This window comes from Echeneis naucrates, chromosome 13, assembly GCF_900963305.1.
Source record: "Echeneis naucrates chromosome 13, fEcheNa1.1, whole genome shotgun sequence".
Classification (NCBI taxonomy): Eukaryota; Metazoa; Chordata; class Actinopteri; order Carangiformes; family Echeneidae; genus Echeneis; species Echeneis naucrates.
The window spans coordinates 2,048,882-2,062,516 of record NC_042523.1 but is presented as its reverse complement, the minus strand read 5'-3'; the positions used below and the strand labels follow the sequence as shown (position 1 = coordinate 2,062,516).

At 39.6% G+C, this 13,635-nt stretch overlaps 1 protein-coding gene across 2 annotated transcripts in view; it reads left to right on the top strand.

The window, feature by feature from the left end:
• col4a3 (collagen, type IV, alpha 3) overlaps positions 1-9,243 on the top strand; it is a 56,910-nt gene extending 47,667 nt beyond the window's left edge. The window contains exons 51-52 of one of the 2 annotated variants that reach the window (XM_029518071.1): positions 3,118-3,290; positions 7,563-9,243. In XM_029518071.1, coding sequence (XP_029373931.1) covers positions 3,118-3,290; positions 7,563-7,644 — 255 coding nt within the window. In that variant the 3' untranslated portion in view covers positions 7,645-9,243. Of the gene's footprint in view, positions 1-3,117; positions 3,291-7,562 lie in introns of those variants that run through there. The other variant, XR_003841443.1, reaches the window with a different exon arrangement.
• The last annotated feature ends 4,392 nt before the right edge of the window (positions 9,244-13,635 follow it).

The following is a 13,635-nucleotide window of genomic DNA, read 5'->3' as shown; positions in this document are numbered from 1 at the left end:
GAGAGGAGATGATTCAGGGGACAGGAAGAATGAAACACATACTACGGGAAGAAACAAAGTTAGAGACAAATAAGGACATAATGCACATGCATAGGTAAGAGAGAGAAAGAGCCACAGATCGACTGAGAGAATCAGGGAGGGGGGGTTGGGAGATGCTCAGTGCTTCCCCCAGTCTAGGTCTATTGCAGCATAACTAAACAAACAGTAACCCAACTTTTTGTTTTTAACCATAGGCTTTGACATAAAGGAAGGCTTTAAGCCTTATTTTGAAAGCTGCAACAGAATCCTCCCCCCAGGCCAATACTAAGAGTTGGTTCATATGAGGAGAGCATGATAACTAAAGATGTGCCTCCTGATTTACTCTAAGAACCTCAAGAACCACAACCAAACCTCCATCCAGAGAGTGACATGACCTCCTGAGACAGTAAAGGAGCTATGAGCTCTCTGAGATAGGATGGAGTTTTGTCATTGTATGTTAGGAAAAGGAAAAGGATTCTAAATTCTATTCAGAATTTTACTGGTAGCCATTACCGAGGAGCTAGCACAGGAAAAATCTAATCTCTTTTTCTCATTCCTGTTAATATTCGAGCAGCAGTGTTTTGAATCAACTGAAAGCCTTTCAGAGATTTGTTTGGACATCTAGATAGTAATGAGTTACAGTAGTCCAGCCTAGAAATTACGAATTACTGGAATACTTTTTCTGCATTCTGTCGAGAGAGGATGTTTCTGATCTTTGCAATTTTACGTAGGTGAAAGAAGCCTGTCCTTGAGACTTGTTTTATATGAGGGACAAAGGACATGTCCTGGTCAGAAAGAACACCAAGATTCTTAAGGCCAAAGTAATGCCATCCAGAGTGGTTAGTAATTGGATGCTTTTCTAAGGTGCTTGGTGCCTAGTACAATAACTTATTCAGGTTATTGTACTCATGTTTTGTACAATAACTTTCGTATGAGTTCAGAAGAAAAAACTTCCAAATCACCCAGGTCTTTATGTCTGTAAGACATGCCTGATGTCTGACTGGCTGACAAGTATAACTGAGTATCATTTGCATAACAGTGAAAATTAATGCTGTGCTTCAGGTTAATGTTTCTTAAGGGAACCATGTTTAGGGTGAAAAGGATTGGTCCAAGTACAGAACCTTGTGGAACTCCATGATTAGTGTGTGAGGAAGAGCCATTGTGACCACAAACTGATATCTGTCTGATTAATATGATTTAAACCAGCTTATTGCAGTTCCTTCGATTCAAAATTCATTTTTGTCTTTGTCTTTGTAATAGAATAGTATGGTCAATGGTGTGAAATGCAGCACTAAGATCTAACAGTACAAGTACCGAGGCCAATCTGTTGTCTGAAGCCATTAGAATATCATTGGTTACTCTTACCAGTGTTGCTTCTGTGCTATGGACTCTAAAACCTGACTGAAACTCTTCCTACCATTCAAACCATTCCTATGCAGAATGAATTTTGGCTCTGATTGTTATAATTGTAATCCTAAAAAAGTCCATAAAATCATTGCTGCTGAGAACTAAAGGAAACAGTTCCACTGAGCTGCAACTCTGTCAGCCTGGCCGCAGTACTGAAGAGAAACCTGAGGTTGCTCTTGGTTTCCTCTTTTGGGCACTGCAAAGAGCTTTTTTTTATGTTTGTAAGCTTCCTATCCAGGCTCAGTAGAACCTTCCTAAGTTAATGGACTGCCACTTCCTTTCCATTTTTCCTGAGATTTCATTACTTTCTTTTTCAGAGAAAATGGGTCCATAGTGCTCATCACAAGGTCATCAACCTGTGTAGGAGGGAAGTCCTCTGTTGAATTTAGATATGGAGTTGCAGCAAATGATGACTGAATATTCTGCTTGAAACAGTAAATAGATTCCTTCACGTGCTAAAAAAAGCCAATTGAGTTTTTTCTGCACTAACTGATAAAATTTCAGAGAATTCTCCGTAAACACCACATGAATGATATACAGTAACTAGCAGAACAGATTTTTCAATTTTCCCCTTTGAATGGGAAGGACTGAAGTTAAGGCTTTCAAATGATCTATAAACAGAGTTAGCTCTAGGATTAATTAATAAGCTGGAATGAAATATCCCATCCACACCTCCTTCTGTTACAGACTCGCTAATGGATTCAAGTGCAGTCACAGGAAATAGTGAAAAGATTTTCTTTTCTGAGGCAGAGCAGGGCAGGGAGGAATGGCTGGGGCTCCTTGGCTGGGGAAAACACAGGGACTGTGGGTATGGCAGTAAGCAGGTTGAGCAGAAGTCGATAGCAGGTGGATCACTAGGCTGGGACCGGAGGCAGAGCAGGAGGATGGCAGGAAGAGGAAGAGAGCAGGTAAATATTCAGGTTTAAAATCTTTGATGGAAAGGCTGGATGTAGTTGACTTACTGAGAGGAGGCAAAGGAAGTGGCAGCACTGGGATTTTGTAGCAGTCTTGATTAGGGCACGCATTGCAGCCAGTGATGTCTCGGCTCTGCTCCTGTACACCTGTCTCCACTCAGACAATAAGTTGTGCTCGCTGCTCCCTCCCTCCCTCCGACAAACACACACACACAAGGAGTGGCACAGGGTTAATTGGAGGTTGAGGTTGTGTCAGGATGGACAGCCTAACACAACCCCACAACCCATGGCATGAGGGATATGAAAATTAATATGAGTGGGGGTGTAGATTCATTTATACTGACATACTCATCCTGCTGTAGCCAGGTTTCAGAATAAATCCACAAAATGATCAGATCATAAACTAGAAAGGATTTGGATGATAGTGATGTAATAGCCAATACTACATATTTCATCTTTATAATATTTAGATCCAAATTGGTGGGAGTTTTTATTTCAAATAAGTTTTTATTTTTAACTACTTTAACTTCTGTTTACCTTTGGCTTAATAGATTTGTTGTGAAGCACAGCTTCTATTGATATTGCCTCTATTCCATCATGGACAGATAGCGGCACAGAGAAGAGTGTTCAACTGCAGCTCTGCCTCCTGGTCTGGACTCGCGAATGTCATAGGAATGTCACGGTTTTAACTTTTAACAGGGGGCTAGTGACACTCAAACTGGGCAACACCAATAAGGATTGAATTTTGAGACCCACTATTGTGGCTGTCCATCTCTAGGAAACAGGAGCGGGGGCAGAAGGGTCAGGTCAGCCACTGGCCTCACCTGGATCCTGTCTAGAACACTTCAGGAAGATACCCTTCATTGAGTGTCATGGCAGAGGAACCTGCAACTACTACACTGACTCCTATAGCTACTGGCTGGCTGCTCTCAACCCCGATGACATGTTCAGGTACAATACACTGCCAACATTGTGTTTAGGTACAAAAACTGTTAACAACACATTCAGGTACAAGAGACTGTTCACAACATATTCGGGTCCAGTACCATGCTGTTGTTGTGTTTATGTACAATACACTGTCAACATCAATTGTTAACATTTATGGATGTTAACAATTAATTGAATTTGGATTATTGATAAGAATTTGCTTGATTAGATTAAATTAACTGCCAGTGAATTGAACATTCCACAAGCCTGAAAGCAAGACAAACAGAGGAATGCATAAACATGAATAAAAACAAAAACAGTGCAGTGTTTGACCATTTCAAACTGATAAATGATGACAGAGAAGTCAGATGTATGCTATGTGGCACAAAAGCTCAACAAGTTTTAAGTTACCACATAAACAGCTCATATTCAGCTGCGTTGCAAAGCCTGAGAGCATCAGCTTTAAAACCTATCACTGCAGTGTTGGAGAGGCAGGTTTGTAATGATAGGAATGCAGAGGGCATTTAATTTCAAGAGCTAATAAGCTTAACAGATGAGCCAGTACACAATTTCTTTTTATTTTAAAGTAGAAACTGAACCCAGAAACGTCTTGCTGTGAGACAGCACTAACCATGCTTTAATTTTCTATGTACATTTTCTTTTGCTACATCACAAAAATGCCACTGTCTCTAAGATACTGTATGGATGGAACTCCTTTCTTGATTGTTTAAATTCAATCTGAATTCCCCTAGGCAAATGAACTCAGTGAGCTTTAAGTCCTTCTGTAGGTCGTTCCAACTTGAGGCAGAAAACTTAAATAAACAAATTATTTTTTCCCCAACTCAGTCTGGACTTTTGGACATTGGAATAATATCTTGAGCGTGCAGGGCATAATGGCTGTGGGTTCTATGCATATATAGACACAAATATGGAGGGAGGAACGCAAGCAAAAATTGTAAAACGAATGAACACGGTTATCACATCCAGCCATGAAACGCAGGGCACAATGTAAACTGTATCCAATTTCTGGTCAGCCTGGTCAGGTGCATTCAGGAAAAGCAAGTCTCCATAGTCCAGTAATGGCACAAAAGTCATTAAGATTAATCGTTTCCTGACCTGGAATGAAAGACAGTGTTTATTCCTGAAGGAGAAATGTACTTTAAGTTTTAACTTTGCAACAAAATTATCAATATGGGGCTTAAAGTTTATGTTGTTATCAATTAGTATTTATAGGAGACAACCAATTCAGTTTCAGCTCCGTGGGCAGTTGATAACCTGGGAATGTTTGATGAGAGCTGCTTGCCATTTGAAAATAGCATGACCTTTGACTTATCAGCGTTTAATACTAATTTGAGGTCAGTCAGGTAAGACTGAACGGCATCAAAAGCAGACTGCAAGTGTTCAAAACATAGTAATACTGAAAGAGATGAACAATAAATAACTGTATCATCCACATAAAAATGGAACACAGTATTGGGTATTGTATATGTATTTATCACAAATGTTATTCATGTAAAGTAACATCATTTAGAGGCCTTAGAGTGCATCAGGGAGGAAAGAGATGTGTGGGAAAGGAAGGGCAGTGCGGCCGCATCGATCAGGACTTTTTTTTTTTAAGAAGTCAATTGAATCATTCGGCAGAAATCCAGCGAAAGCTAGAAAGCCACAGTTCGAAGGACATCAACAACATAGCCACAGAGGTGGAGGAGGAGGTTATATGGCGTAGGGCAGGAGGTGTTCTTATTCCAAAGGAGAAGAACTCTTCAAACCTGAGTCAGTTTCATATGAGCTCTCTCCTGAATGTAGAGGGGAAGATTTTCTTTCGTGTAGTTGCACAGAGATTAGCAAGTTATTTTGAAAGGAATGGCTTTATAGATACTGCAGTACAGAAGGCAGAAATACCAGGTTTCACAGGGTGTTTAGAGCACACTAGTATGATTTTGCATCAGATTCAGGCAACCAAGTGTGAGAAAAGAGACTTGCATGTGATATTCTTGGACTAAGCAAATTCATTTGGGTCAGTGCCATATAGTCTTATTTGGGAGCCGTTTGATTATTTTAGAGTGCCTGGAGTAGTTGTCAATTTAGTAAGAGCATATTTCCAGGATATCAGACTATGCTTAAGTACAGCAGGCTTTACAGCAGGTTGGCAGAGGCTAGAAATAGGTATTATGGCAGGGTGTACAATTTCTCCATTAGCATTCACAATGGCAATGGAGGTAATTATTAGAGCTTCTAGGTGGGTTGTAGGTGAAGAGAGGCGGCAGTAGGCTGGGATGCGCCTTACACCAATTAGGACCTACATGGATGATATGACATTGATAACTACAACGGTGCCATGTATGAAAAGAGTACTTGAGAGACTTACTAAAAACTTAAAGTGGGCTAGTATGAAAATCAAGCCTAGTAAGTCTAGAAGTATCTCAATAAGTAGAGGGAGATTAAGTGATCAAAAGTTTGTAAGAGATCAGGAGGAAATTCCAATAATTAGGGAAAAACCAATAAAGAGCCTAGGTAGGTGGTACAAGGCAGATTTTCATAACAGAGAGAACAGGTAGTGCAGTTTTGGAAGGATGTTGCTGAGGGACTGGATAGAATAGATAAATCAGGACTTCCAGGAAAGTTGAAGCTGTGGTGTTTGCAGTTTGGATTATTTCCCAGGTTGATGTGGCCACTGTCTGTATATGAGATTCCAATATCTGCTGCAGAGAAACTGGAAAGACTAGTAAGGTTTTACATTAGGAAGTGGCTAGGTGTTTATCGATGTTTAAGCACTGTAGCACTGTATGGGAAAGGCATACTTCATACTTTGGAGGAGTTTAAATTTACTAAGGTTAGGACAGAGCTTCTGTTATCTGGGAGTAAAGATGTGGTAGATAGTAGTTGGTTCCAAACCCAACCAAGGGGAGAAAATGGAATCCAAGAATGGCAGTGCAGGAAGTGAAAACAACTCTTAGGCATACAGAGATTGTGGGTAATGTACAGATAGGTCGGGCTGGGTAAATGGAGACCCGCTATGTTTGTTGTGTTCAGGTGCTGCAACTCTAAAGCACATCTTGTCAGGTTGTAAGGTTAGTCTGTCAAAAGGACAGTATACGTGGTGACATAACCAGGTTTTAAAAAGCTTAGCTGCAGGCATTGAAGATATACAGAGGCAGGCAAATTTTATGAAGGTCTAAGACAAAAAGAGTGGCAATTCAGTTTTTTCAAGAAGGAGGGAAAGTTAATAAGATAACAAGGAGGCAAGGCAGCTTGGAGGATACCAGTGAATGGGAGATGCAGGTAGATTTAGGAGGAAAGCTTGTTGTTCCCCAGGAAATAGCCTGTACAAAGCTAAGGCCTGGTATAATTTTGTGGTCTACGAGTAAAATGAGAGTATATTTCATAGAGCTGACTGTTCTGTGGGAGGATTCAGTTGAAGAAGCATATGAAAGGAAAAAGCTCAGGTATACAGATCTAGGTAAGGATGCTGAGCAGCAAGGATGGAAGGTTAGGATTTGTCCAGTGGAAGTAGGATGTAGAGGGTTTGTAGCAAGATGTGCTGTTGCTTTGCTGAAGGAGTTAGGAGGAAGGAAACAGAGGGTGAGGAAAATAGTGAAGGAAATGTCAGATGAGGCAGTAAGATCCAGTCAGTGGATTTGGGTTAGAAGAAGTAATAGTAGCTGGGGGCCCAGCAGGGGGAGCTCTTAAGATAGACAGACTCTAGGGAGAAGCAGAGGAAGAAATCCAGGAAGAGGAAGTGTATTTAATTTTAGGGTGTGGCCTGTTTAAGCCTCTTTGAGACCAGGCGGTTAGTCCAGGTGAGTTGGCCTGTAGCCGTTTGATTTGACTTGTGCTGTGTCTCTGATTATAGGAATGTTCAGGTGAGTTTGTTTGCTGAATCTGCTTGTGTTGCTTGTCCTCCACCTCCACCTCCTGCACCGTCTATACTTTCATGCCTCCTACCCAAACTTCTCACTGGGTTAGTTAGATATTATCTTTAGGGCACATATGGCAGGGTGAACATTTGTTGTTAGGGAGTTAGTTAATGAGTCTGGTCCTTTTTTTTTCTTTTTTCTTTTTTTTTTTTTTTTTGTAGCACAAGTTTCTTGTTTACTCTGAAGACATCAAAATGCACAAAAGGAAAAAAAAAGTTGAATGTACTGCATCTTTTGGAGTTTTTAGAGTCATGTTACCTGAGTGAAATTAATTTATACACCTAACTCCAACAAAAGGAATTGACGTACCACATTTTTTTTTTATACCTCCTTTTTATTCCTCCTGTAAAAGGTGTGTGTGTCTTTGTCTCTTGTCTAGTAAACCGATGCCTCAGACTGACCAAGGAGGGTTTCCAGGCCAACTGATCAGCCGCTGTCAAGTCTGCATGAAGAGGCTGTGAAAAGCAGAGCTGCTGCTAAAACTACTACCACTGTGAATACTGCTGCTGCATACACTACTGATATAAATACTGCTGACAACAGTGCTACTCTGCCCCATTGTACTCACACCAGCAGCCGCTCAACATGGTGGCTGCGAGATAACTTAATGTGTCAAAGAACAGATCAATCAAAGAATAGATCATCTTCTTATTCCTTTTTTCTTTTTCATTTATTTTGTTATATTTGCTTATCATTCTCTCATTCACTGAAATTTTATCAGAACCTGAACCAGAATCAGAAGTTGTTACATCAAGTTATTGATGTAAATAGTTTAACACAGCTGGAATAGACTGGGTTGATCTATGGGTGTCATGGTCGACCTCCCCTCTCTAGTTCTTGTATCTTTGAGTTTCTTGCAGCTTTGGCTTTTCATGAAAGAAGCAGAAATTTCATGTTCAACTAACTGAATGTGACAATGAAAATTCACACAATATAGTTTTGTTTTTTTTTTTTGTTTTTTTTTCTTTTCAGTTTCATCAAAAACTCAAGTCATCAAAAACAAAATAACATTAACATGTTAAAATGTTTGTTTGTTCCTGATTCAAACAAGGTTCTCAACTGTTTAACTTCATCAGTGATCAGTAATTGATTAATTGACCAATTGCTGAGTCAGGACCCCTTGGAGTATGTTCACTGCTGGTGTGACTACACTATTAGTGCAAATTTTTTAACATGTTTTTCCTTTAAAATCCCTGAAACCAATAAAACTAACAAGCATGTATAGCCCATAGTGAAAGTACTTAATCAGAATGGCCATATGGAAATAAATATACAGTTGGTATGGAATGTATTCAGACCCCCTTAAATTTTTCACTCTGTTACATTGCAGCCATTTGTTAAAATCATTTGAGTTGATTTTCCCCCCCATTAATGTACACAGCACCCCATTTTGAGAGAAAAACACAAATGTAGACATTTTTGCAAAAGAACAAGAACTGAAATATCACATGGCAATAAGTATTCAGACCCTTTGCTCAGTGTTGAGTAGAAGCACCCTTTTGAGCTGACAGTCATGAGTCTTTGTGGGAATTATGTAGTTTTTCACATCTGGTGATCCCCTGCCATTCCTCCTTGCAGATCTTCTCCAGGTTGTCTGGATCTGTCAGGTTGGAAGGTGAATGTTGGTGAACAGCCATTTTCAGGTTTCTCCAGAGATGCTCAGTTGGGTCTAAGTCAGGCTTCTGGCCGGGCCATTCAAGAACAGAGTTGTTCCAAAGCCACCCTTTATGCATGTGCTTAGGGTCATTGTCTTGTTGGAAGGTGAACCTTCGGCCCTGAGCACTCTGGAAAAGGTTTTCAACCAGCATATCTCGGTACTTTGCTGCATTCGTCTTTCCTTCAGTTGCAGCCAGTCATCCTGTCCCTGCAGCTGAAACACACCCCCACAGCATGAGACTGCCATGCTTCACTGTTGGGCAGATAATGAGCAGTGCCTGGTTTTCTCCACACATACCACTTAGAATTAAGGCCAAAAAGTTCAATCTTGGTCTGAGACCAGATAATCTTATTTCTCTGGGAGTCCTGCATGTGGGTTTTTTTTTTTTTTGTTTGTTTGTTTTTTTTTTGGGGGGGGGGTAAACTGACTTTCTAGAACTATCTCCCATCTCCCCACAACACCTGAGTTGAATATACGAGTGTCACAAAAAAGGGTCTGAATACTTATGGCCATGTGATATTTCAGTTTTTGTTCTTTAATAAATTTGCAAAAGTTTGTTTTTCTGTCAAAAATGGGTGCTGTGGATATTGAGGAAAAAAAACAACTTAGATGATTTTATCAAATGACTGCAACATAAAGTATGAAAAATGTAAAATACTTTCCGTGCCCACTCTATTTCCGACAGTAGGAGGTCAGATTGATTTTCAGCCAATGCCAGTCTTTTAAATAGTTTCACAGTTTGTTTTAATTCCAGCTCTCAGATAAGTGTACTGCAGTGATAGGGACTGGAAAAATGATCAAACCTCAACAGTGTAAAGCTGGTTATATGTACCAGCTCATTTACTTCCAGAATGTCACAATACAGGGACAACCACCAGTAGCAGGAGTAGTTACACTGTTTCTACTGACTGGGATCAATCCAACTACACATTGTAGTGTGTAGTATTATGAACATTGCCACTGTGAGTATAACTACTACTACTGCCACAGCACAGTGGTACTTTGTGTACAGTTCTTTATACATGGCGTGAGTTTTATATAGATCAAAGTCAGATAGCAAACAAGTACAATTACTGCTGTAAGTACTACTACTGTCAATGCACCACATGCTCCTTGTGTTTTTACTACTACCATAACCATTATCTATTCATCAGTATAGCCCACAACTACTGTTACTGCAGTTATAGTACTCACAACAGTTGGCACCACAAATAGTACTTCTGTCAGTGGAGCTGCAGTGACTCCTGCTGCCAGCAGAAGGGACAGCTGAGAAAGAAATCCCTGACCAATCAGCAGCCAGCTGCACTGCATTTACTCTAAAGACTACATAATGGAGCCCAAAGGAAACATTGAGAATGAAAGAAACCACATAGATACAAAAGCATTTTAATTTACTGCACAGCAACACTATCTGAAAACTTGATGGGTCTCAGAATAATGCATTCTGCAACTTGATGTCTTCTGTCATAAGGATGTTCTGGCCTCAGTCTGTGACCTATGGCTAATTGAGTCTCATCAGTTAATAATATAACATAAATTCAGTGTTTACAGTGTCTGATCAAATCAAAATAAAGGTTTTGAGATGCTTCATTGTTTTCAGATGTACATACTCTGCTGTTATGTTAAATTTCCTGAAGTGATTATGACTTAAGAAAGGTTTTATCTGTTTTTGAAATAGATTTTTATTGAATTTAATAAAATGTATTTTACAGGTTAGATCAGTTTCTGTTGTATCCTCATCAAGGGGGTCATTAAAGGACCATTAAGGGTGTAATTATGTTTTCATTAATCTAAAGTCATCTTAAATTGAGACCCTTTTAGGAAGAGGTCTATTCCACAGACCAGTCGTGGTGCATCTATAGACTGTAAAAGTGCCGTTGTTTCTGCACTAAAAAGTGAAGCTGATGCTGAAGAGTTTAAAAACCCTTATTCTCTCTAATGTACATCAGGGTAGACTCAAGTGGTTGTAAAAAGAAGTCTGATTGCACTGAAATCTATGGGAAAATGACCCAAATTTCCCCCTGGTTTATTCGCTCAATAAATGTTTTCCAAGTTAGTTTATGGTCTCAGTATTTGTTTCAAGTCATCAAAGCAAAATGATGATCCAATTTAGAGGAAAATACATCAGAAAGCAGAGGATGGATTCAGAGCATGGTTACTGTGTGATTTATTTACAGACTGTACCACCCAATCAGGATAGAGGACACTGGTCAGATCCACCCCTCACTCCTCCTCCAGATATATTTTCTTCTGGTTACAAAATCACAAGATGTCAACCAACAAATGTTGGCTTCAAAATGGCAGCTCATAAACTGACAGGTGGCAGGGTCCAAGAAGTTGATCAAAGAAAAGATTATTGTCTGTAAAGTTTAAGTTAAACCTTCATCTTCTCTCAGGTGAGCTTTAGAGTTGATTAAAATTTGTCACTTTCAGAAATTTCTGAATACATGAAATTATATTAAATTGTATTTTTCAGGGTTGTTATTTCATTCAGTGATTCAGTGTGGAAAGAGCAACTGGCTGCGTCATGGGGGAAAAGGTGATGTCATCACCTTCCCATCATGCTTTCATTTGTATGTGTATCTGTGTGTATTCATGCCAGGAACTCCTTAGTGATGGCTGCCTGCTATTAACATGTCCCCATGCCAACCAGCTGTAGCTAATGGTCTGTGTATTAGCATCTGGAGAAGATGTAGATAATTGTGAGGATGGAGTTTTATCTCCACAGCTCTGAATCACAGATTAATCAACAGTGCACACAGACAGGAAATCAATTAATATCAACACGTAAATCATTTCATCATCCTAAAGGCAACTATGCACCATTCAATACACTATCACTGTGATAAAATTGTTGTGTAGCTCAGATTGTACACAGTCACAATGACATATAAATATAATATAATCAAACTGAAGAGAAATTTATTTAAGAGTCATAATGAAAGGTCACACAGCACAGATCCACAAATGTTGCATACTTTAAGGGAGCATGCAGTTGAAGCATTGACTGAGAGGGAAGAGCTGAGAGTCAGGGACCATTTGTCTGTTGGTTCTGGTGGATTAATTGCTTTCCAGTGTTTGTGCTGTTTCACTGTGTGAAGGTGAATTACTGTGTTCACATTTGTTTGGAATGTACAGTACAGGCCAAAAGTTTGGACACATCTTCTCATTCAAATGAATAGGAAAGTATTTCCTTTTGACCTGTACTGTATTTTCATAATTATAATTTAAACTTTTAGACCATGGGTGTGTGATCACTGTAGCTCTAAAAGTGTCCTTAAGTGGGCTCTCCACAAATGGAAATAATAGTAATTATTTTGACTATAAATCAATCCATAATCAACACGATAGGATGTTTGGCTGTTCTGGTTGTGGCTTTCAACACTTTCTGTAGTAAAGGGAACAGCAAACTCTATCAGCAAGGGGCTGTGGTCTAAGGTAACAGAACCACTGTTGAACCACTATGATATCAACACAGACAGTGGTTGCAAAAAGAAGTCTGGTTTTATTGAGGTCTATGGGAAAATGTCTCTACTCGTCCCTTGATTCATTTTCCTAATGAGTTTATGGTCTCAGTCTGTAGCTTCGATTGTCCAATACAACATGGTGTTCATTTTTTAAAATGATGGTCCCATTTATGGGGCTATAAACTGTAAAGCAGGGGCTGTATTGGACTACCAGACTGTACCATACAATTAGGATACAGTATAGAGCAGGTCGGATCCGCCTCTCACTCCCCCTCAGCTCCACCTTCTCCTCCAAATATAGTTTCCCAAAACCAAGATGGCAAATAGAAACGCTAGACTTCAAAACAGCAGCTCACAGCAGCTCACAAACCAGAAGGTTGCAGTAAGTTGGCATGCTCTAAGGTCCAACTACTTAGCAGCTTTCAGCTGTGTCACATGGCCTTCCTCAGCATTATGACACAACTGAAGCACAGCAGTGGAAGTATATTAAGCAGAAAGGACACAGCAGGGAGTTGAGCATAAAAACAGTGGTGCTGAACATGAACTACAGGGGACCTTTAATGTGTTTATGTTAGTCGTATATCTCAGTGTGTATCTGTTGTACAGTTATCATTGTGTGTGTACTGTCTGCTTTCGTCTTACAGTCTAAATTCAGACCTGTTGTGACCATTAGTAGTTTATTAGCACAGTGTTTCCACAAGTCAAAAATGACAAGAAGATGAGAAAGAAAAAAACAAGACAATAAAAAGTAAACAATATTCAAAAGAACAATGCGGCATGAAGTGGGATAATTATCGGAAATTTAATATAATGTACCCAAACAGCTTCATACATTAACTAATAACCCAAAAGAGAAGTATTGTGGGCTGAATGTGGTTTGCGCAAGGTCGTTCTGTGTTTCCTTTTACTAGGATGTAATGAAACTGCTTCCCTGAACTAACAAAGGGTTAGGGTTAGTGTGTAAGTGTGTTTTTGAGGGAAGATACTTTTATGAATGTCACACCAGACTCATGTCAAAGGTCAGAGGTGAAAGGGTAGCTTTGGAGTAGTGGACTGCTTGATTTTGACAGCAAACACCAGGTTCAGTCTTAAGTCCTGGCTCTGGTTTGTCAATAAGACACTTTGGTTGCTCTACCAGGTTTTTCTTTTTCTGAAAGAACATACCAAATTACAATCTGTAAAAAAGTAGATTTTGCTCGTTTGTGTGAAATCCTCAAGGGTCCCATATTTTAGATCCCTGATGTATTTTATCTGGAAAGGCAATCCCCAAGTGAAAATATTTTTATGGAATTAAGAACCTAAAATCACCTCAGTGTAGTTTACTTGAC